Source organism: Simochromis diagramma, unplaced genomic scaffold, assembly GCF_900408965.1.
Source record: "Simochromis diagramma unplaced genomic scaffold, fSimDia1.1 OVJJ01000216.1, whole genome shotgun sequence".
Lineage (NCBI taxonomy): Eukaryota > Metazoa > Chordata > Actinopteri > Cichliformes > Cichlidae > Simochromis > Simochromis diagramma.
In genome coordinates, this window is record NW_024386883.1 from 11799542 (window position 1) to 11823504 (window position 23963).

The 23963-nt window shown below is 40.3% G+C and overlaps 1 protein-coding gene across 11 annotated transcripts in view; it reads left to right on the plus strand.

The window, feature by feature from the left end:
• Positions 1 to 8987: 8987 nt before the first annotated feature.
• Positions 8988 to 23963, plus strand: part of tcf7 (transcription factor 7) — a 72326-nt gene continuing 57350 nt past the window's right edge. For 4 of the 11 annotated variants that reach the window (XM_040032277.1, XM_040032283.1, XM_040032285.1 and 1 more), the window contains exons 1-3: positions 9428 to 9610; positions 9935 to 10004; positions 11495 to 11601. In XM_040032277.1, the coding sequence (XP_039888211.1) occupies positions 9428 to 9610; positions 9935 to 10004; positions 11495 to 11601 (360 nt within the window). Of the gene's footprint in view, positions 9611 to 9934; positions 10005 to 11494; positions 11602 to 23963 lie in introns of all 11 variants that reach the window. The other 7 variants (XM_040032278.1, XM_040032280.1, XM_040032279.1 and 4 more) reach the window with 5 other exon arrangements.

Below are 23963 nucleotides of genomic sequence, written 5' to 3' on the forward strand. Positions count from 1 at the left end.
AAAATTCTGTAAACCAATGTGGTCTTAGCACTGGAACCAAATGAGTGCAATCTTCTTTTTTTATATACATTCATTAGAGTCCTAAACCGACATGAGAAAACCAAGCTGATGCAATCAAAGGTACCCAAAAATGAAATTCAAAGAATCAGAAATTAAACTCGCCAAACATCTCTCACATCTACTTACGCCAAAGACGAGAGAACCAGCTGAATCGATTAGCACGAGGCCTGATAAGACTTTATCAGTGTCCGGTTTCATGCAGGGCATTCTGACTCTTCCCGATGAAGGTTCCTCCCAAACCTTCATCAGAGAGAGTCGGGCCTCTCTGCCTGTGGCGAACACACTAACCACTAATATCAGGTTGGCTCAGCAGAGGAGAACAACAGCACGGCCGCACTAACCAGGCAGCTGCAGCTTTCTGCATTACAATATGCTGCAAGAGGGATTAGCCACTCAACTAGGATAACAACAACAATACTAACAACAATAACACAAGAAATTATCATAATTACTCTCAGACCATGTTACACTATATTGTGACATCCACTACCATAGAAATGTGGCACACTGTATACAGTAATTGAAAGTCATAATAGTGGATCAATACTAAAGGTGATGCTTCACGTAAGGTTTTATTGAACATCAAACTTCTGAGGGTGATTTTTTTTAAAGGGGGTTGGGCAGCTCTGTAGGCACATGGCAGTGCTTCGAGCTAAATGCTATTGCAGTTGGCACGCTAATATTTGCTACTAAAAACATTTAGAGGTGGGTAGAAATTTAGTTTTGTGAAAACAAAGTTTTCTGCAAGTTTGTCATCTTTTTTAATGAAATCTACTTTCATTCACTTTCTTCTTCTTCTTCTTCTTCTTTCAGGTAGCCACAGCAGACTATCTGCCTCATCTCACATGTCCTGTCTTTCACACCGACTGTCGGTCACTGAAAAAACAAAACGTCAGCCACAAGGTGATGCTAAAGTAAAGGTCAAAAGATAACCAAAAGTCTTAAAGTAAGCCATTCCCGGAGACCATGCTACACAATGTATATATAGCTTTTATTTTAACTCCAAAACAATTTCCAATCTTGATCTCAAGGTTGCTTACCACCAGTTGCAGCCCTGCAATAAAGATTGCTTATTGCAATATTACTACAAGGACCGAGCCTGGCTGTAGCTCGGTCCTACGCGGAGCTGTGCAGACCATAAGTTACATGTTGCAGCTGCGTACTTTCACCAGGGGGGCATTGTCAAAAACATGTGGGCTACTGTTGTTTGTGTTTATGCTGCCTGTTTTTGCTCCTTTAGCTCAGCACCTGCTACAGAGAACACAGAAGTCATAATGCACAAAGAGCTTCTTTGTGTCGAGGTGTCAGAAACAGTGGAAACTGTCCATTGCAACCACTTTGTGCTTTTCGCGCATGCTTTTTTTGATCTTTTACTACCTTTCCTGTTCAAGCATTCTTATCAACCAGTAAGCCACTGCCTTTTGGTCAAAGCAATGTTGGTTTTCTGGAGGACTGCACAGAAGTGTAGCTGAAGAGCTACCCAAATGCAAACAAGATCTTTAATTCCTTATTATGTGACAACGAGTCTCTCCTTTCGCAAAAAGGACCTCACATACTGATCCGTGCAACCCCGAAGCATTGCCCCCTTCATCGTCTTTACGCACCAAATCTCACCAAACCTGGCCCCTCGTGGCACGTTTTGATGTTGGTAAATAATCTCATTCTGCCGTACGACTACCACAACCACCACATTTTCTACCCCGGGAGAACAAATTTCTTGAGTTTACGAGCCAAATCACTAACTCGTTTTGTGATTACTGAAATCAAACAGCAAATGGTGGGAACTGACATCACAACTCAAAACGTGCAAAGAGGTGGGGGGGGGAAAGTTTGTTTCCATTCAACCAAGCTGTAGCTTTGTGGTTCATCAGCGTGTGAGCGTGTTTGCTGCCGGCTGATTCAAATCTAATACATCAAGCTTTAAATAGCAGGCACGTTGCCTCCACTCATGCAGATTGCACTCTTTTCAGCATTTTTTTTTTTTGAAAAAGGCACATGAGCACGTCTGGATGTGCGCACATGTGCATGTTTATGTCATCTTCTAAGTGTGTGCGTGTGTGTGTGTGGAGCAAGGAGTGAATGGCTTGGCTCCACATCAAAGGCCCCTGCGAGTCTCTGCATTAACGAGGCCCTTTGTTTCCTGCCTTCCAGATTACAGCACGTCTCTCCCCGTGCTGCCAGTGTGTTTGGGTGTGCATGTATATGTGTGTGTGTATGTGTGTGTTTGTGCGCTCATATGCCTATGTATGTGTGTGAGTGTGCTGAGGGCACAGTAACCTGTAGACCAAAGGCCAAAGACGGATCCTCCCTCCTCATTTTCTTCATCTAGTGTAATCAAAATGAAGGAAAAACAAAGGTGACTGCGATTTCTTTTTGCCTAAAATCTGCTTGATAAATTCGAAAAGTTAAGAACTTATATTCAAAAGCTGTGATATTTGTCACGTTTTCCTGTATTTTGGTATATTTTACAATATGTTTTTGCAATAATTGTTTTGTGACAATAAATTACAGCACAAAAAAGTTCCTTCAAAGCAGAAAATGTGGAAAATATCAAATCAAGATTCAACTTAAATTAAAGAGCAATGATGAGCAAATGATGACACTTTTCCTTATTTGGGATAAATCATATGTTGAAGCTGTCATGATTCATGTTTGAATAAAATAGCTGCGTGTTTGGAGACGTGTTGGAAGGACTGTAAAAGCGCGGTGCGTCGTTAACTCGAAGAACTGAAACAGTCAACATGCTTTTCAGCAAGACACAAGCGACTTGTCGTGGAATACGTTTCAAAACTAAACTTCCATCTCCCTGCCTCTTGCTTCAAAACCTGAAGCCTCAACCTTCCCTCACCACACACTCTGACAAACCTTGAGGTGTGTGTATGCGTGTTTGTGTGTGTGTGTGGTGACATGGGGCGACGCAGAAGCTCTTCTGCTGCTATTTCCAGCCACTATCAGACCCGTTTTGTATGAGCTGGGGCATGATTTGTTGATGCACGTCTTTAAAAAGTTCAGAGCTGTTCCAACCACAGCTCGCTTGTTCTTTCCTCTGAGAACTGGAGGAGAAGAGAGCCAACTGCTTGCACGCCGGCATGAATGTTTCGTTGAGGCAGAGATGTACGTGATTCAAAACATCATATCAGATAGCACCAAAGAACGAGGTTGTTTATCATCTGCTGCAAAAAAAGAAAGCTTTTTTAAAGGGCCTTTAATCGAGATAAGCATAATTAATGAATTGGTAATTTAGCTCCAGATTATTCAATAAAAATGCAATTTATTAACCGTGCCGCTATCTTTATGTATCTGCAGATGTTGTTGCTCAGCATAAGCTCTTATTTTAGATTTTGCTCTGGACTAAAAGTTAAAAATAAAACGCTTGAATCTTTGTCCAATGATCCTCAGCAATGTGTTTTCAAAGCTCTTTTTTCCACCCTTCCACTGTTTATGTTTGTTGATTTCCAGACAAGATTTTACCCCCACCCCACTCCCCAAAAGCCCCACACAGATCTGTGATATCAACTCATAAATGTTTGATAAGGAGTTAACGAAGAGGTAAAGAGACTGCATTCTGCTAAATCAAAAGAGACAGACACATTCAAATCAGCAAACACTCAGCAAACTAGAACTCGAGTGAGCTTCGTTAGCTGCCACTCTATATCAAGTCGCTTCTCCTCTTCTTCTTTTTTCCGTCTTCTGCTTGTTTTGCTGATCCTGTATCCTCCCTTTACAGCACACTCTCACAGACACATGGGAGCTGAAAGCAGGTCTTTATCACAGGGCCAGTGAGTAGTGTCAGGTGGTAAGGTGCGGGATGACTTCGATTTGGTAGCTGATGAAGGAAAATACTGAACCTTTGCCCACCTGTTTTCTTCTTCGCTCTCAGTCTTATCATCTTTGTTTGATGCTGGCGTCGGTAACCTTTATTCTTGGTGGTGCTTCTGCTCTTACTCATGTAGCTACCTTTGAGTGTAACAACTTTCTAAATAAGTGTTTCAAATTCTGAAATGATTTAGAGTTTTTTTGTTTTGCTTTTTTTCTTTTTGCAACCTCCTACAGATATTAAACCCACCTTCACAGGAGCCACGCAACATCCTGTGAGTGCACCACTTAAGACGAGCTCTTTGTTTAAAGACGATTCACTGGTATCTCTAGATTTTTAAAGCGCTTTGAAAGGCGTGCTTCGTCTGGATGACTGCATGCAGCCCAAACATAACTCTTTACTTCCTGTAGTGTGGTGGTTATCATGTTCTAGCTAATATTTAGAAACAATTAAGCATAAATCAGTTATACTTTATTTACCATTCCAGTCAATTAGTTCACTGTTTTATAGCCAAAACTGAGGCACAAAATTAAACCGTTGTAAAGATTTGTTGAGGTTCTACGTTGCTGGCTGGATGCTGCCTGGAAGGACATGGTTTTGATTGTAGGAAAACTACCAATAAAAAAGCACACAAGTGGTTCCAGTTAAGAGCCGTTCGCTTGGATGTGGCTTAACCCCAATGAAAGGACATGATTTAATTACTCTGCAGCTTTAATGCGCCTGGTGTTTCTTTAGAAAGCAGAGTGTATAATCTTTTTTGAACCAACTGTGATTCATCTTCGAAGAAAAAAAAAAGAAACATGTTAAAGAAAGAACTTTTCCACCACCAATGATTAGGCAATGGAAAGGGGCTTGCTGAAGTGATCATCTTGTATTAAATGGGCTCTTTACACACTGACGGTGGGGTTGAAGTTTGCGCTATTAGGCTCTCCATTCAGGGGCCGAGGATAAGATGTAATCCTGGTTTTTGCACTGTATCGCAGATGATCCTGATCGTTAATGGGGTTTACTGCACCACAGTTATTCAGTTATCTAGTAAGAAAAAAGGGAAAAAAATCGTGTTTTTAGCTCTTCTCCATGTTGGTGTTCTTCATTAAAAAAGAATTCCCCTTTTGCTACATGACTTATTTCATGTTTCTACACTTTACACTTTGTTGCACACAAACATAAAGCTCTTTTTATCAAACGCTCCCCCTTTATCAATGCTGGTCTTATTCAAATGCAGAGCTTGTACTGTATCTGTGCCTGTGTGTGAAAAGCATGTCTTGTGGGGTCGCAGCAGCTACGCAAGCTTGTGTTTTGTGTGTGGGCTGCTTATCGTTTCTATCTGCTCAAGTTTCCTTTTTTGGCCTTTCCTGTCAACAGTTATTGTCTGATGTCACAGACGACACTCATTAGAGTTAGAGATAAAAAGATGATGAGAAAGGATGCACGGGGTGTGTGTGAGCATCAAACCTCTGAACTGATAAGGCAGGGTGATGTGAACTTAAAATATGACTCTGATCTGACAAGAATAATCAAACTGCTCATAGCAAAAAGAAAGAGAGAGTCTGTCTGCTCGTGTGTGTGTGTGTGTGTGTGTGTGTGTGTAACAGAGAAAGGCGTAGATATAAAAAGAGAAAAGGTGTTTGTAGGTCAGAGACCCTGAGAGTATTTCAAGAGCTCGTGTAGAGAAAATTTGCTCATCTCTGGTTCTTCTGTTGTTATCAGACAATCAGACAGGCTGACTGCATCCTTTAGCCTCAGGTGAACCTGAGAACCCATGAATGTGCGTAACTATCAGCGCAGATATTCAAGGGAACTGCGTTTGAGATCAGAGCACGGCGAGCTCACGAGGCAGCGTGGCCCACGCAGGAGAGGTGCTGCCTCTCTGGAAAAACAGCTGTCTATATTTAATCAAGGCGAATAAACAAGGAGTTTAAACAACTCATTTATAATTTAGATTTGCATACATTAACACTGCTCATTTTAATCTTTTTATTAATATGCATCAACGATATTGTATAAATATGCAGTTTTATGCAAATACCGGGCCCATTTTCTGTTTGTATTTAATTTTGTTTCCCAGCTGTGGATCATCATTTTCATTCAAGGCAACCGACTCAGATTAAGTCAAATATTAAGTCACAGCATGGGAGTGTATAAATATTTCTCAATTAAAAACTCTGAAGACCAGCTATGTTACTGTATCAGCATTAAAAATGCATTGGCATTGGGAGGAAAATAGGGGGAGGCAAGTTACGAGTTTGATAAGACATCAGAACTTTGAGTCTACATCTTTGAACTATGTTTTTTTTTTTTCCTTGTTTCCCTCCTCAAATCAAGTAGTTGCAATAGCTAGCACTTTTCGCTGTTACAAGATCTGGGGGATGTAAGGACCAGCCAAAAACATGCCGTGCCTCTGTTATTGATGAGCAAGCCGTGCCTTCTGATGTTTTTCACAGAATGTCCTAGATTTTGCTGCTTCTTGCCTGAGCTGCCACTTTTCTTTTGATGCAAATGAGGAGTTTTGTTCCAAAATGTGAAAACTACCAACTGAACAGTGTGACAGCAGCTGCTACAAAAGGGCTGCTGAGACAGTGCAAAGCTCACAATGCATAATTACCAAAGTTATTAACTAGCTTGATGATAACATCCCAGAAGTACGCAAATAACAATATACCAGCCACATCTTCGACATGTCGAACAATTGAGATATGTGTTACATTTATTGTGAGGTTTGAAATATGGTGGGTAAGGAAGGAAAAAGCCGAATTGAATCCCTTGACAAGGTCCATATTTTATTTGAACCAATCACAAGGAAGAGAAGTTGCAACTGTCAGCAAAAGCAACACGACAAAAATGCTTTAAGCTGCCAACTTTTTTTTTCAAATGTGCTTTTTATGTTTTGTGTGTTAATCAGCATCAGTTTTATGAGGTAAACAAAACGATGACTGCTGTAAGAACGGAGCCAGTTTTCAGCCCTCGAGTTTAACGCTGAAGACCAGACCGCTTTTTTTTTTTTAGGAGAATAAGATAAATAGAGTTCAGCTCTTACTATCCTGTAGTTTTTATTGGCATGCTCCCTGTTGGTCTCTTGAGCAACATCGACATCTGTTTGCGGCTGCTGTTGCCTCTCTGCTCACTCTCTCTGTCGCTTCTCACAGTGTCATCTGTGCTGAGTGTTGCTGAAAGTTCTAAAAAAATATATGATAGGGCCAGATAGACACTTTAATTTTACGCGAACAGTCATCGGAGCAGCTATTGAATACACAACACATGCACAGTGACTTAACATGAAGTGTTTTGTACATGCAGACCTGATTTGACTGTTATTCACTGATCTCATTTAATTTACTTATAGACTTCTGTTTTCTTTGAAGCTACGATATAAAGATCCAAATCCATTTATCGGTGTTCGTTTAATTTCTTTGTAAATACAAGGCTTGCATTATTTGTATATTTTACTCCATATTCAGGTCATGCTTAAAACATCTTTGTTTTTCTGCTTTCTTGTATTTTATTACTTCTTTAACTGACCTTGAAGTATGTTCCAAAGTTCCGTGTTATATTATATTTCTTATAAAAATATCTGTTGCTAGTTTATAAGTTACTTTAAAAGCAGATTAACTAATGAAATGATTGTCATATTTTGTTTATGGCACATATTCTATGACAGTGGCAGATGCTCACATAACATGGCCGAAGTTGCAGTGAACTACTTATACTTATACTCTTGATTTCCAGATCTGTTACAAAGCATCAACATTTGTATTATTTTATTGAAACTTTTAAGGATAGAATTTATAAGCAGTAACAATGACCTATGACCTATTACGATTTTTCCTTATTTTTGTTGCTGTTGGAATGATAGATGTTCATATTAAACATGGACAAATTTTTAAATAATGACTGTATGGGCAAAAATTTCAGATTTCATGCAGCTCTAAATGCTCTGTTTCTGACTGATTTTTTATTCTTGGCTCTGTGTGATGTCATTAAAAGCAGATGTCCTTATATGGTTATTTCAAGTGCACAGCGCTAGCTGTAAGAACCACAGCACCACCCACATGCCATTCAAATCTTCCATTTATAAGGGGCTGCCAATAAGAAGAAAGCTACTTTCCTTTCTTGTTATTTTTTTATTTTATTTTTTGGCTTTGGATGAGCTGAGGGGCTTCACCATAGGTCAGTTTAAGACAATACGGTTTATTTTGAATTAAAATTATCTAAAGCTACTCCAAAAAGAGTCCAAGAACAAAAAGTAACCATACTAAAACCCACAGCTCTCGTTTATAAATAAATATGTAAATATAATCTAAGTACAATGTAAGCATATAAAGAAATATGTAAAAGCCTATGTAGATGGAAATTAATATTCTATGGCTCAGGTCAAGCCAAAAATCATTTCCTCAAGTTTGGATAATATTTTTTTTAGCTCTCTCAAAGTGCATAAATTGGCTTTGAACCAGTAGGTTAAGAAAAGAAAACTGAGATTCTGTGTGAGCTTTATAGTAGCATTATATCTAAGCACTACATCAATGAGTTAGTGATTATGATTTAAATATCAAAAACAGGAATTCTAGAGTGAAATTTTTTTTTATAAAAAGTAGTAAAAAAGACTCTAGATACAGCTACTTTAAAATATAAACAGTGCTGAAGAAAGTATTTGATTATTTTGCTACAATGAAAGTAACAGTATTAGACTATAAATGTACTCCATTAAAAGTAAAAGTCTTTCATTTTAAATGTTACTTACATAAAGTAGCATTACTGAAATGTATTCAAAGTATCAAAAGCATTAATTAAAAAGAAATTACTACAATACAATATAGCTTATATAACCGGATTATTGCTAATAATTGCTATGTAAATAAAGTTAATAAATATAATAGATAAATATATATATATATATTTATATTATTACATATATTTTTATATTAAATAGTAAAAACCGTATCTACAGCTAAGTCTGATAAGTTGCATCAAGTGCAAAGCAGCAGTGTGTATTTTACTACACTGATTCAGTGTACGTAAATACACCGCACTGGCGGAATTCATGACGAAAAAGTTGCAGAAGCGCAACAAAACTGATCTCCCAGCTGAGCCTGTAGTTTAGGTGGCAGCCGTGGGATCGTGGAAGGTGTAAAGTCGCCCCTGGAAGTCATGAATAACGTCTGTTCGCCTGAGCTGGGAGAGGTGATGTCTCTTTAAGAAGCTCAGCCCTCTGCCGAAACAATTGTACAACCCCCCAACAAGTCATCGGGTCTGTCAATCATCCGGTCGGCGCCCTTTGATGTCGGACTCCTCGCCTTGTCTTGGGCTCAAATGAGCTGTTTGCTGCTGTAGGGAAACATTAGTCTTCTACCAACCAACCAGCCGGGGGACGCCACATCTCAACTTTTTTCTGTATGCGGTGGGGGTTTCTGTACTTCGGAGGCGCCCCAGACTGAGGAGATTTTAACAGAGAAGTCCCGCTGAATCTTTTTCTTTCTACTTTTTTATTTTTATTTTTTGTCAGTATCATTTTTTTAAACGTGTATAACATCGAAGAGGAGGGGGGAAGTAGACATGCCTCAGCTTAGCAGCGGCGGCGGGGACGACCTGGGAGCCAATGATGAGATGATATCGTTTAAGGACGAAGGAGAGCAAGAGGAGAAAATCCAAGAAAACGCGTTCACGGAGAGAGACCTGGCCGACCTCAAGTCCTCTCTGGTGAACGAGTCGGAAATAAATCAAAGTCCGAACGCAGCGGTAGGTGTCACGGAGTGTGACTGTGTGTGAAAGGCAGAGGGAGAAAGTGTGTGTGGAAAGCTTGTTTTATTTTACGCGCTGCTGAGAAGCTTTGAATGAAACCAACTCGCGCAGTCAACTTGCCTCCAGGGTTATAGTAGTTTAAAAAAGAAGAGGGGGTGGTGGTGGTGGTACGGGTCTACTACAGAACGAGAGCAAAACTGAATTGCACTTATTAGCGTGATAAAGTCAATATAAAGTCACTCTTGTTTGGCAGCGGTTTGTGGCGTTTTCGTGACTTTTTCGGGTAATTCTCACTCGGTGTTTGTTTACGATCCCTTCCAGGCGGTCAGACGGGGACAGCAGGGCGAGCAGAGGGGCTTCCCAGACAAACACCGGGAGCATCTCGACGTTGGTAAGCAGAAAATACAAATTAAAAAAACTTGGGAAAACAAATAAACAAACCAAAAAACCATGAACATACTCACTCTCATCCCTATGAGCAGTCAAGTACTGTGTAAGAAAGCGGTAAAAACCACCCACTGTGTCAAAGCAAGGAGTTATTTTGGTCACGGGCGCACGTGCTGCTGCATTAAAACTTCAAAGAAGCACCGCTCAGGTGTACACTGCAAAACAAAACAAAAAAAAAAAAGATGGCCATCCTGTCTTCAGCTCTTTAGTTTATCTCTAAGATCTATAGCTTGCTGGGGAGATTTCCTCTGCTGCTCAGTCAAATTAGCAGAGCTCAGCAGAGATGCAAGCAGACTAGCTATCTTTAAAAAAGTGGAACCCTCTTGGCCTTAAATTGTCATTAAGCTTAGGTAAAGGCACTGGTGTGAAGGGCAAAGCAACTTCTCAGTAGCTGTAAAAATTGCTAGTGCCTTTCATTTTAATTCACTATGTTTTAAGCTTATTTATCTAGTGATCTTTTATAAGATTTTGCCAAAAAACCAAGGTCAGCCTTCCTTTTTCTTCAAACCTACCACCCAAAAAGATAGAGGAAAAAAAAAAAAAGCAAATTCCCCTAACTACGCCAGGGCGCATTTAGACAACATATACAAAACAGCTTTAATTATAGGCATCACTGTTGTGTGTACTCATCTCTGAAAGGAAGAATGCTCTCACCTTGTGATCCTTTGATCAAAAAAAGAAAAAAATCCTCATCAAATGTGGATTTGCGGTTTTTAAAAACTGGTCTATTTGATGGTCCTCGAGAAAAAGTGAAACCCGCAGAAATCAGAAAAAACAGTTCCGCCCTGAGGGATGCTGATTGCCCTCAGATTCTGTCACTCAGGTTCTGGCCACGTTAAAAGTTTTGTCACCTTCGCAAGAAAGCTCAGCACTCACGAGGGAAGCCAGTTGTTTTGTGTTTGTGTTATGTGCGTGTGTGTGTGTGTTTCTATGCAGGTATAACCTAGTCGTATCTGACCTCCACATAGGCCTCTCGTGCTTAATATGGGTGGTGGTAAGAAATAAATTAACACATAGGCTACAGAAGTTCACGCCTCTAAGACTATGTGGTGGTTGTAACGCTTTTGTCTCCAGTATTGTTGCCTCTGCTCATTCACGGATGTAAAGTGTAGTAACTAGAATGCCTGTAAATAGCTGAGCTGCTTTATATGCACGTTTACCTTCTTTTTATTTTGACGTTAACACCTTAGCAGCATTGTGTGAGTAAGTATCAGGTTTGATTTTTATTTTAACCCTCACATCCAGCATTTGCACCCACAGCTTTACCTTTATTGTTGTTTATTTTTTTCTTTTCCCCCGAGCTGTCATGAGTTTTATTGTAAATTAAATACATTATTAAATGATAACTATTGAGATTTAGACAGCAAATCAAAAGAGTTTGGAAAAATTAGGCAACAAAGGTGACAGCTTCTAATTGTTTGCTTTTCCTGTCAGTGTCGAAGCAGCAAGATGGAGGTATGTACAAGTCGCCGGGATATCCAGGGTACCCGTTCCTGATGCTGCCAGACCCCTATCTCCCCAACAGCTCCGTTTCTCCATCTGTAAGTCCACTTCTCATTGAATCCTTCTGCTGGCTATGGTTCTCCTCTTAGCAACTGATGATATTCTGTGCTCCTGAGGACTCCTTAAGGTGCAAGTTTTTGCGCCTCAGCTTGTCTTTGTATTATTTAGTATCAAGTCCAGACTGTGAACACACAGTGCTGAGCCCCAGAAGAGAAATCCAGTGTTTTGTAGTCGGGGAGAATAAAAGGAACGCACACTCGTAGATGGAGATCTCGAGCGTGGTGTCCACTGAGTGATTTTATTTTTTTAATTTTTAATTTTTTTTGGGCTGGTGCAAAGACGTCCTCAGTAGTCTCAGTTCGAGAGAAAAGAGATGCAAAGCGGTGGAGAATTTACTCGACTTTTTGTGCATAAAAGCATAAAACATTTCTTCTTGGTATTTTCTGTTTCATAATTCATAATTTCTATTTTTTATGTGCATGCAGTTTTGAGAATTAGGAAAGTTCCCCTCACATCAGCCTAAATTTCAGTGATGTTTTCCCCTTTTAGATGCAATTAGCATATTGTGGCTCAGCTATAACCCCCTAAAACATTATACAGAATTTTAATGCTGCTTCTCTTATTTAGAGGGGTTTAAACTGCCAGCTTTATATATTTTTTTGGAGGGGGGGGTCTCTTTCACATTACAAAGCAGAATCAGTCAGCTTATGTTGCACTAGGTTTTAGATTCAGAAGAGACAACATGAGTCTCTGTCAGACTGAAGATGAATGGCACATCACTGCAGATCTCTCTCAAACTTTACACATGCTCTGATTTGGCTTTGAACTGTGCTGCTAACTCCCCCCACACCCCATCCCCAAGGCTCACACCATCCCTAACTGCCTTATAAAATAAAGCTGCATTTAAAACACAGCGGAATAAAATCAAAGTGCCGCAGCCTCATGAGGCAAAGCAAAAAAAAAAAAAACAGGAAAAAAAAGCTTGTTTTTGTTTACGCCGTTGCTGAAGTTGGAATTTGATTGATGTCGTCATCGCGAACCATTTCACGTGACGTTTTCCCGTCTGTTTGTACCCCGGGTGAATGACAAGAGGTTTATTGCACAGCCTTAATAGCAGTTCTAAGTGTTAAAACCGCTAAAACAAACATCAGAACGACTCGTGGAAAGATTTCAAGTATGCAGTATTGCTCACCCAGCCAGACAGCCCTTAAAGAATTCATCATAAAAAAAAAATCCCTTCGAGTCACCCGTTAAGAACCAATATCCATGGATAGGCTGAGTAATTGCGCCGAACGTGAACGGTTGTGCCTAATTCATTTTTCACGTGCTGCGTAATCCTGTTGCCTGAATTAACCCCCTGCTCTAGCAGACAAGACGTTGCTAAACAGCATAGATGCCTGTTTGTGAGATGACATGTGCTGTAGGCTGATTTCATGTGAGAGCATAGTGAATAAGGAATATGCTGATTTATGGCTGGAAAATGTGATTTTCTAATGGCACCTTGGAGCTTCTTAAGAGTGTTTCAAGACGCCGTCAGTGTCCAGGTCAGGGCCCGTTGGCTGGTCATGGGAGACTTTAATAGGGTCTGTGATTTTTCAGAATAAAAGCTGACAGTTGTTAGAGACTTACCTTCATTTTCCATGTTTTTTTTTTTTAAATGAAACTAAAATTTAAAATTGTAGTCTGTGGGGAAAATACATAGTAGGAGAGTGGCTTCTTTTCTCCGCCACAGCTATAAAGAAAAACATATCATGGAGCTAAATGCATCTGTAAAGTAAAGACGGGTTATACTGTTCATACATGTGATTTGGCTACACAGTGCCTTTTCACTTTAGTTTTGAATTTGCTCCTTTCAGGCTTGCTAGAAAAAAAATACAGGGTGAAAACTTTTGTTTTACTGTTTATTTCTTTTTATATTCTTGTATAGAATACATCCTTGACCTGCTAGCTCCATTTAATTGTGCTGTTTTGCACATAAAGCAAAGCCTTTGCTTGGAAGAGAAGCACTTGTAGGTACAGCAGCGTCTCCTTGGAAATCACATTTCATTTTCAGAGTCTTTATTCAGTAACCAGTTACATTCTGAGAATACGACTGAATGAACTACGAGTCTTAGTGAGCATGCTTGTTGTTTCCTCAAACGTCTTTATACTCGAAGCTGCATAACACGGCACATCCGGCATCGTGACAAACATTGTGAAGAAGTGGAGACAAACGTGGTGTCTTCCACCTTCTTCTCTTCTCTTCTCTTCTCTTCTCTTCTCTTCTCTTCTCTTCTCTTCTCTTCTCTTCTCTTCTCCAACCACAGAAGCCTCTCATAGATTGTTCTTGTTGGGGGTGGGATTGGCGAGTTTGGTAGAGTGAGGGGGGGGGGGGGGGGGGGGGAAGGGGTACCGGTGGTGGCGGCGGTGGTGGTGGCACGATAAAGAGCACTTTCTTCCCCCCCCCCCCACCGTGTCTTCGAGACTCCACACAATGCTCACTTGTTGCTGCTTCCCTTGTAATTAGCCCGCTGGTTGTGAGGCGGTAGCGGGGTATCAGGCCCTGTCTAACCTGCCACTTGAAAGGGGCTGAGAGTAGTGGTTTAGCGGGTGAGGTGGGGGGGGGGGTGATGATTATGGATGGCAGAGCTGGATCAGAAGTTCAAGGTCAGGGTGACTGACAGAAAAAAGAGCTGTTTGTGGTTTTCCCGTTATTGTGATGTTGACATGGGACATTTCTGTGTGCGTGTGTCCATGTCTCACTGCTGGCCTGTCTTGTCCTGGAGCTATGACATACGCTTCTAGTGTCTCATGTCGCACATGCACTGGAGCCTGGATCTTTTTTAGATCTTTCTTTGCAGGCGAAAAAATGTCAGATCCAGTCAGAATGGACATTAAATGGTCTTCAGCCTGCCAGTCCTGTAGTGCAAAGTCTGTCCGATTGTGCCAGGTTGCACGAGCGTTAGAGCAGTGCAGGTGAATTCATCGCTATTAAGTGGTCGCCTCATGTCTTGCCCATGCACGCTCTACTCTGGCAGCACAAGAGTTTGATTTTTCAGACATTTTTTCTGTAGAATATGTGTGTACACAGCTTTATCGTTGGTGTTTGTTGCATTTTCACTCATCAAGTAGTCTTTAAAAGGTGAGATGATTGCGACTTCTTGATTTTGTCTGTACCTGATGAGAGGGTAGCTTATGCTCACATTCATCAGAGGCAGATTTATGCTCACTGCTGCCGGGACCCTGCTATCAAACCTGTTTGGTTATAAAAAATGTAAAGCTTAAATCATCCGTCTGTCTTAATTCAGATATTTTATCAACAACAAGAAGTCACGACTGCCTTACATCCACATGTTTAGTTTCGGGGATTAACCTACGTGCAGTTACTTTGAGTCAAAATAATGAATTGGTTAATCATTAATTACTAATCAACATAAAATGAATCCAGAGCCAATGAATTAATTCACTGATCAAGTACACATGTATTAATCGAAGCAGTTTTGATCAGGTTTCTGCTTTTGTTACACTACACTGTCAGATCGTTCACAAACCGCTTTTCTCCTGAGTTTATTTTTTTATCTTCAGTTACGTACCAATTCTTTATTCATTCTGTGTATTTCTCATTTTTTATCCTAGAAGAAAGCCAAACCAAATATCATTGCACTGTGTGTAATGACAATAAAGATGATTCAATCGTCAGAACACTTGAATATATTATAAGCACTGCTTTTCTCATGTTTTAAATGTATTAAGAAAACTATTAAGAGAAAAGAAAGTGTAGCTTCATCTGTGTTATTTGAAGTCAAACCCTTTGATATACTTTCTTTTCTTTTTTTAAACGTGAATTTATTTAACAGGCTGTGGTGTAAAAAATTCTGCAGCGTTGCCCACATGTCACGAGCTCACCTGAAGAAACTACAACACCTTTGTGCGTTCCCGTAAACTGCTTTGAACTGTTGCAGTCATTGTGAGAACCTCAGCTGAATGACTGAAAGTCAGAAATTAATTGTAAAATCAGTCTGCTTGTGTCTGTGTGGGTTTATCCTCACTTGTAAAGGTCTAGCCAGCTTTTTGCACTTTTTAATCGCCAACTGATGAAAAAACATTTGAATGAAAACCTGCGCAGCCCCTGACCGTCGGAGTGGGCTGACTTACATTTCATATAGGAGGGGGAACGAAATTCCCTGAGCTGTTGTTGTGAAAGATTAACGCATTGTTTTCCTAATACAGCTGAATCAAAGTGGCAGAAATGGACGCAAACAGACTGATAATCACTCCTTGTTATTTTGGTATTAACATTTAAAATTTTAGATTTAAAGAGAAAAGAAGAAGCCTCTAATCTCTGCTGAGAAGTGGTTTTTACAAAGCGACTACACGCGTATTGGCTCCTTATCCCATTCAGCGATAATACTCCTATTACAGCATTTCATGGGACATTTCACTGTTGTTGCATTAATGGAGATATCAGCCGTCCTTTCAGGGGAAGTGGCCAGAGAAGGAGATTTGTGGGATTCGGAGATATGACTAAACTCCCTCAGCTTGTTGTCTTTGGATAAAGCTTTATCTCGAGTGTGTTTGTCAGCGCGCGTGCGTGTTTGCTGTTTAAGTTCATTACACTAAGTAATCTGTATGTATCAAAGCTTTTGGCATGTTCTGTGTGTGTGTGTGTGTGTTTTCTAGTTTGTTGCCTTAGGCTTGTGTTTGTACCCAGGGTTCATGGTGTGTTTTGTGTGATGATGCTGGCCGTATACTGTGGATGCAGCGTGTGTGTGTCAGCTCTCCTCTTGCTGTGTGTATAATGCTGTGAATTACCAGCAGACACTCTCTCTCTCTCTTTTTTTATTATTATTTTTGAAGGGATCATGAGTCTTTGTCGTCTCAGGCAGTTAAACCCTGTCGCAGGGGAGACCTTCAGTAGATATAAGAGTGTTTTTCTGTCTTCAGCTTCCATCCATCTTCCTCCTCACTCCCTTTGCACGCTTGCCATTTCCACATATCCATCTCTTTTATCGTCTTGTGCTGTCTTCAGCATCTGAGGTGGTTCCAAGCATCTCTCCTCACTTCATTTTCCTACTCGGAGAGATAACTTCTTGGTAATTGCGAACTATTAAAAGGAGATCAGATGGGAAAATAGGAAAGCTTATTTTCATTCATTTCCAATTATATGCATCGGAAGCGTAAGAACTTTTTTGTGTGTGTGTATTTCGTTAACCTCTTAAGTCACACAGGATCAACTTATCTGAGCATGAGAACCACCTCTTCATTACTTAATGTTTTGATTGATTATGAAGGAAAGCACACAAGGAATCAATAGAAGAAGAAACAGAAGTGATGAGAAAAACATTTTGGTTCTGCTGATTTTTTTGTGGTTTGTTTGCATTAATATCAAATATTTTATATGTTAGTGGCCATTTTTAGGTAAACATCTGGCGATTACTCACATGACTTCCCCTAAAACGCCTGTTATTAGTGGACAGTTTGGATATTAATTTGTAAGGAGGAGGCAGTTGTTTTTTTCTCAGTTCCTGGAACCTACAACTCTTAGAAAACTAGTCAAATATCTCAAAGTTGTGGGCTCTGAAAAGAAGTGCATATTTTACTCTAGACTGGAAGTTAACAGTCGTTATTGATTTCCATAACGCCAGCTGCACTTCCTACAGGTGCTTCACAATAAAAGCCTCTTAATTTTAATCTCGCGTGAGATTTTTATTGTGACGATTCTCTGCTGCGAAGGAATCGAGAGGGTTAGACTGAAGTAAGAGGAGAAGCAAAGTAGAAGCAACATTGCTTGATTGTTGATGGGGATTGATGGATGTTTGGTTGAAATTAGTGGGTGGCCTGCCCGCTGAAGCAAAAACCAGGGTTTTTACTTTATCTGAAGTGGCCAGTGAGTCATGCGCAAAGTGATTGGTGGTTAGCGGTTGTATATTAATGAGCCAAGTATTTGGATTTTAATCAGTAACCTTTTACCACCAGTCGTCTGAGAGATCCAGCGTGCCTCGTGGTTAGTTTGAAAGAAGCACACCTTTCTGGATTGATGTTCGCATGTAGAGCAGCTTCGACATGATTCGATCCAAAAGGAATCTGTAGGTCTGAAGATGTCTGAGGTTCGGCGATAAAGCGCTGAATTGTTTCACAACTTTGTCCACAGACTTCAAAGGTTGTCCGTCTGGTCTGTTTGTGGGTCATTATCTGAATAATTAAGCAGTTTAAGCTGATATCTGATATTTGTCTGCATGCAAATCTATTCGCTGTCAGAGAGGCTGTGAAACTCCCTGTGATGTGGAAGCTGTGGTCACACTATGACGTCAGCATGCTCTGAAGGCAGCAGGCTGCTCTAAAACACTTTCCCGCTCAGCCTACCTGGACACTGACTGTAAATGGCTCAGGTTCTTTGGGATAACAGTAAATGTTTGGTCGAAATGCAGTTTGACAGCGTGCTTTCAGTCAGTGGAATTTACGAGCCTGTGTTTTACAGCTCAGTGTTGTCTGATTTGGGGGAATTTCCTGCTCATTTGACATTTCGATTCACAGAGCAGAATTAAAAATTGACAGGAAGGCTGCTAAGAGATGGTTTACATGTTTGGGAAAGGCGGCGGGGGAACGTCGTCATTTCTGTGACTCTAAAGACTCAGCTGAAGTGTGTGTTTTGAACATTTCAGTGTCTCAGCCTACAAAGAAATATCAGTTTGATTGTTTTCACCCACTTCGACTGAAAGCTTATGCTTTCTGTTTGAGTAATTTCACATCTTTTAGCCCATAAAGGTTTTTCATACATCTCCTCCTTTTTCTTGTATCCATTCAGAAATCAGTTGCCGTTGTGAACAAGCTCTCCTCCCCGTTCCCCTTTCCTCCTCCTCCAATCTCCCAAATAATACGAGGTCGATCCTCCAAGATCAAGGGAATGGCATGTGTGTGCGCAAGTCTCTAGGATCTTGCCACTTCCTTGTTTCCCATTGTATTGCAGTGTTGACAGGGGGGTTGTTCAGCCTTCCCCTAGTCTCTTGGTAAACAATGGCAGCAACACAGGCTGAGGCCTCCCTAATCCCCCCTTCATACAGACCCAGGGGCTGGGATGAGCAGTGCTGGGGCCTCCCTGTCTCTGACTGCCTACGATAAGGACCCTGCACACTCGGATTTAAGAGGCCTAAAAGAAAAGCAGCTTTCACTAGAATGCGGGAAAAGCCCAAGTTTGGATGGAAAGCTTGCATCTTGTCTTTTATCGGATCTTTTTCTCCTTTAACTATAACTGACAGCTCTGCTTTAAAGTAACACCCATGCTGCGTTGCATCCATGAAGTAAAGGTTTTTGAACTATTAATGTAGGATTCAAAGTATGCTGAGAGGGCTTCATGAAGCCCCATCTGACAGCTTTTTCTATCGTTATGATGTGTTCAAGTCTGTGATTATGTTTGTGCAGAGTGTAAACGGGAGTCAACTACTGCCAAACATGAAAACATCGAGTGTCCTCGTTCACAATTTATTAACTGTTAAAACTAAATTTGGGACTCAATAAAAGGAGACATGAAGCAATGTGATCACAATATGTTACCCATGTTAAAAATAGTGTCATATTACAGCAGCAGCATTTACTTTAATATAACAGTGTAACTGAGGACAAAAATACACCCAAATCCTCTAAAACTATCTATTTATATCAAGCGTTTGTATATCTAATTACTATATATCAACATCATTCAGTATTGTGTCAGTTCAGTTTAATTTACTGTCTTATTAGCTCTCCACGCCTGCCCTGCTGTTCACCATTTTCCATCACAGTCACCTCACGTTGGTTAACTTCTGCGAGGACCTCTTAAAGGGAACCTGTTACGCTCATTTTCCAGCTCCGTATTTTATTTTTGGACTCTCCTGGAATGGCTTTGCATAACTCACAGCTCAAAATAATCCCTATTGATCTTATACTGGGCTTCAGCGCGGCCCCTCGGTTCTGATCGGCTACCCCTCACAAACAGAAGGTCTCAACAGCAGATGGGCGGGGCTTCTATGTTCACAGCCAGATACGACCTTATAATCAAGTCGGATCTTACTGACATCATACAGAGCCAAGAATATAATAAAAAACTGTCCAAATCTGAGCATAAGCTTATTTATTACAACTCCAGCTGTGTTCAATATAGACGTGTATCATTGTAACAGCAACAAAATAAGATGAAACAAAGAAACTATTTTTCTAAGCTTTATGGTTTAAGCTTTACGGAAGTGGCAGCTGGCTGTGATTTGAAGGAGTATTGACTGGTGTTGAAACATTGGTTTAAATTGTAAGTGTGTATTCTCTTTATTATTTGACAGCGTGAATAAAATATTGAGAGAAAAAAAGGAGGTGCATCTCATAATCTGACGCTTTCTTGCAAATTTGCATCCATGAACGCCAAGATACTCAATGAAAAGATATCTATCTAAAAAGTTATTCGCCTATCAGATGTAAATATAAAATAAAACTTTCTAATGTAAATATGACTTCTGATGTGTACTTTCATCTTGTGTCAGTGACTAAAGACATGAAAAGCAAATGCAAGGACCAAACAAAGATGTTTCTAGTCGATATAAATCATAATCTTTATAATTGCTGGATATCATGCTTGTTTGTTTGAGGTTGCCATGTTCACTTAGTCTCAGGGAGACCACAGCCAACGGAAAATGTGAGCTCAAGATCGAAATAGATTCGGATGAAGACAGATAAATAGATTTTTATAGAGGAAAGGCTGGAGAGGTAAAGACAGCGCTATAGAAGGAGGAGAAGAGGAGGGGGAAAGATTAAAATACAAATGACCATAAGAGCCTTCTCATCGCCCTACTGGCTTTGAAGTAGCGGGCTGTGAAGGCACCTGAAGAGAAACTGTTCAGAAGACTATTTGAAGAGGCGGTAATGTTAAGAAGAATATCAGGAGGGGGAGAAAAAAAACCCTTTGGATAGCCCCGAGGTGTTTATACCTGTAATTATTCATCCACTTATTTCTTTCCGGCGTTGAAGGAAGATGGGGTGGGGGAAGTGGTAGAGCAGTAAAAGACAGGTGTTGGCAAAGGAACTGTGGGTTTATTTGATTATTATTAACTTTATTTCTCTCGCGCGCGCTCTCTCTCTGCCTTCATACACTCAAACGCACCAGCGGAGACAAAACAGCATGTGTTCGCTCAGCGAGCACCACGCCGAACTAAGTGTGCTAAAGTTTCTGCAGTTGGTATGAAACTAAAATGAAAACAAGGGGTCTTGAAGGTTGGTAACCTCATGTGGCGTTAGTGCAGGTGTTTTTCTAAATGAAGACCACATTTCCCATGATTCCACCTACGTTTCCTGCCAGCAAGAATATGCTAGAGGTCAAACATGTTAAAACACAGAGGGCCTTGATTTTAGTTGCCGTCTTGTAGCGTTGGCACTGCATCGAGGTCTCCGTAAAGCAGCACTTCGGAGCACCTCAGGTCCCGTGTTGTGCAACATGTGGTTCAAGGAAACCTTAAGCAAACATAAAAGTGTTTTTTTTGTTTGTTTTAAGTTCATTTTTATTCCTTGCTCTCTAAGCTGTGTATACAAGCCAGTTTTCTGCTTGAATGGGAGAGTTATGCACTGTAACAGCTTGAAGGGGGAAGTGGTCGCATTTTTGCAGGATTGAAAAAAAAAAAAAAAGAAACACAGAGAGACATAAAGGTAGTTGACATAAGGTCAAGGTTCACAAAGAGGCTCTTTGTTTAGGTCCCAGTGTTTGTTTATGAGGTGTGTGTGTGTGTGTGTGTGTGTGTGTGTGTGTGTGTGTGTGTGTGTGTGTGTGTGTGTGCGCGCGTGTGCGCACATGTATGTCTGTGTGAGTCAGTGAGAGAGTTGCGGGATGTTGCACCCAGGTGAGTCATTGGCCTGTGGAGCGAAACCATGCAAAACCTCTACGTTGTTGTTTACAGAGCGAGCTGTCCAGACCTCCCAGATGTGTGTTCACAACCTGTAGTTAATCAATGACAGCAATGTCTCTCTCTTACACCAGATATCAAAGCAGCCACACGCGCATGCAAATGTGTCTATGTGCATCTTCGCGCTGCACGCATGGTTTGCTGGTCAAGTAAAAAGAACTGGAGAAAAGTTTGAAGTGCTAGTTTTTCACATATCGTTGTCCACAATATCATGGTTTGAAACGTGTGGTTTTTGATTTAAGGAAGTAGTGATGCAGCACAGTTTACTCACGAGATAACAAATCCGCATGGTGTCCAGCTGAAACTGAAAGAAAACTGCGAGCCCTAAGATTACTTTAACTTTTACTACACAGTATGCACTTCCAAAAATTTGATGTCTACGCTGCCTTCAGGATAGGTCACAAAGACAAGTTGGTTCAAAGAAGTGCAAAAAGATATTATATCGAATATGTATTTTAACAGGCGTGCAGTGTGTAGTCTAATGTGTCGCTGTTATCATGAATGGGCATCTGGCAGCTCCCCAGAACAAGCATGTTGCTGCTTTGTGGAATTTAAAGAGACACACACACACACTGAACCACATCACAAAGTTTATAGGTTAGCAGGCCACAACCAGTTAACAGGCTGAATCCCTCCTTCATCCTGGGTCCTTGGGCAATGAGGAGATTCGTAGTGCACTAATGAAGAAACAACATATTCAGACTATATATATATATGAAGCTATAAATATGAGAAGTTAAAGTGAATCTATTTAAATTAATTAATGAATCAGGTTTCTTCTAAAAAGCAAAGAGTAAGTTCATATATGTTACTGGTGTGAAGGGATTTACACCAACACCTTGCACCTGCAAGAGTAGTTTGCCGAGTCGGCATATTTTAGTTAAAGTTAATAATTCATTAGACTTCAGTTTTATTTATATAGCGCAAAATCACAACAGCAGTCACATCAAGGGGCTTTATACTGTCACGTAAAGGCCGTATAATTATAAACATTCAATTTTGTTGTGATGTAAACTTTTAAATGTATAAGAAACTCCAACATGGATGTTAGGGTTACATATCGGTGGGAGATCAAGTGATATTCAGGTGATTACACTCTATACTGGGTTTCTGTGTGTAGTAGTCTGTGTGTGTGTTTGTGTGTCTGTCAGACAGACAGAGAGAAAGTGAGAGAGAGTGGGATTTTTTTAGGTCACATGACCTATGGGAATTAAAAGTGTAGTTTCATTTCCTCTTCATTACTGACAATAATCAGACAGTTTCGCAAAAGAAGTTGCTGCCTTTCTCAAAGAGTTTTACATGTAACTCACACATAATCATCTCGTACTTTCCAAAAAAATAAAAACCAAGTGATGGGTTACAGAATTTTATTAAGAGATGATGAGAAATATGAATTTCAGGAATGGGCTCTGATGAGTCGCTGATCAGATAAACTGAGCTAATTTGATATATGCTGTCATTTATATCTGCACTACAAAATTGTAAGATCTGCATCTTAAGATTGGCAAAGGACAGTTTATCACATGCAAATATTAAAAGATCCACAACATTTAGTTCTTAAGTCTCGACTGCGTTCAGTCTAATAAGTAAATCGAGCGTTCCTGTCGTCATAGTTTAGCTTCAATGTGCTGACGTTAAAAATATAGGCATAAAAAATCTTTCTTAAAGATGTTCTAGGAATTGGATTTGTCACTTGTGCACCTGTGAGCTAGAAATCTAAAATAAACTTAAGTTGATAGCATCTGCTTTGTAATTTCCCCTTTATAAAATGCCCCCACAAACCATGGTTTAATCAGAAGAGCCATAGACTAAAAGACAATAGTTAAGTAAGCAGTGGGAGTGCGGTGTGTTCTGGGGCAGAAACTCTGAGCAAATGAGTGCAGAGTTCACCACAAGCTTAAATGCACATGTTTTTAGATTTGTAGTACCTCTACATAACCAACAGGGGAAAAAAAGCTTTCATCAAGACTCACAACGTCATAGTGCTTGCAGTTGTTTTTCTTCTTAAGTCTTACTTAAGCTGAACATTTATCCTAATGCTTAATTTATACTTGATGAAGAAGCTGTTTGTGCGGGCAACATGGATGGCACATAGGGAGGTTACAGCGTAGGGTTTCAGAAGGGTGTAGATTTAACAAGTATAGATGCCCTATAAGTCTGTCTAAAAAGTGACTCCTCAGGTAATGAAACTGACACATAACTTTGTTGTGGTGCCATCTGTCCAGCTGCAACACTTGCCATAAACAGATCTGCAGAGGAGAATGTTAAAGAATAGTTCAGACAGCAGAGAAAAGCAAAAACTTTATTTCAACTGTGTCTCTTAAAAATCAGAATAGTCGTTCAGGTGTTTTCCTCTGTTTGTGTTTACAATTCTATAACCCTTCCCCCTCAGCCACTTGTGGGGCGTTCCGCCGCTGCGCTGTGCTACGCTGTGCTACGCTGGCATATCTGCTGTTTGCAGTGTGACGACCACATGCTGTCGTAAATGACAAATTTCCACGTGA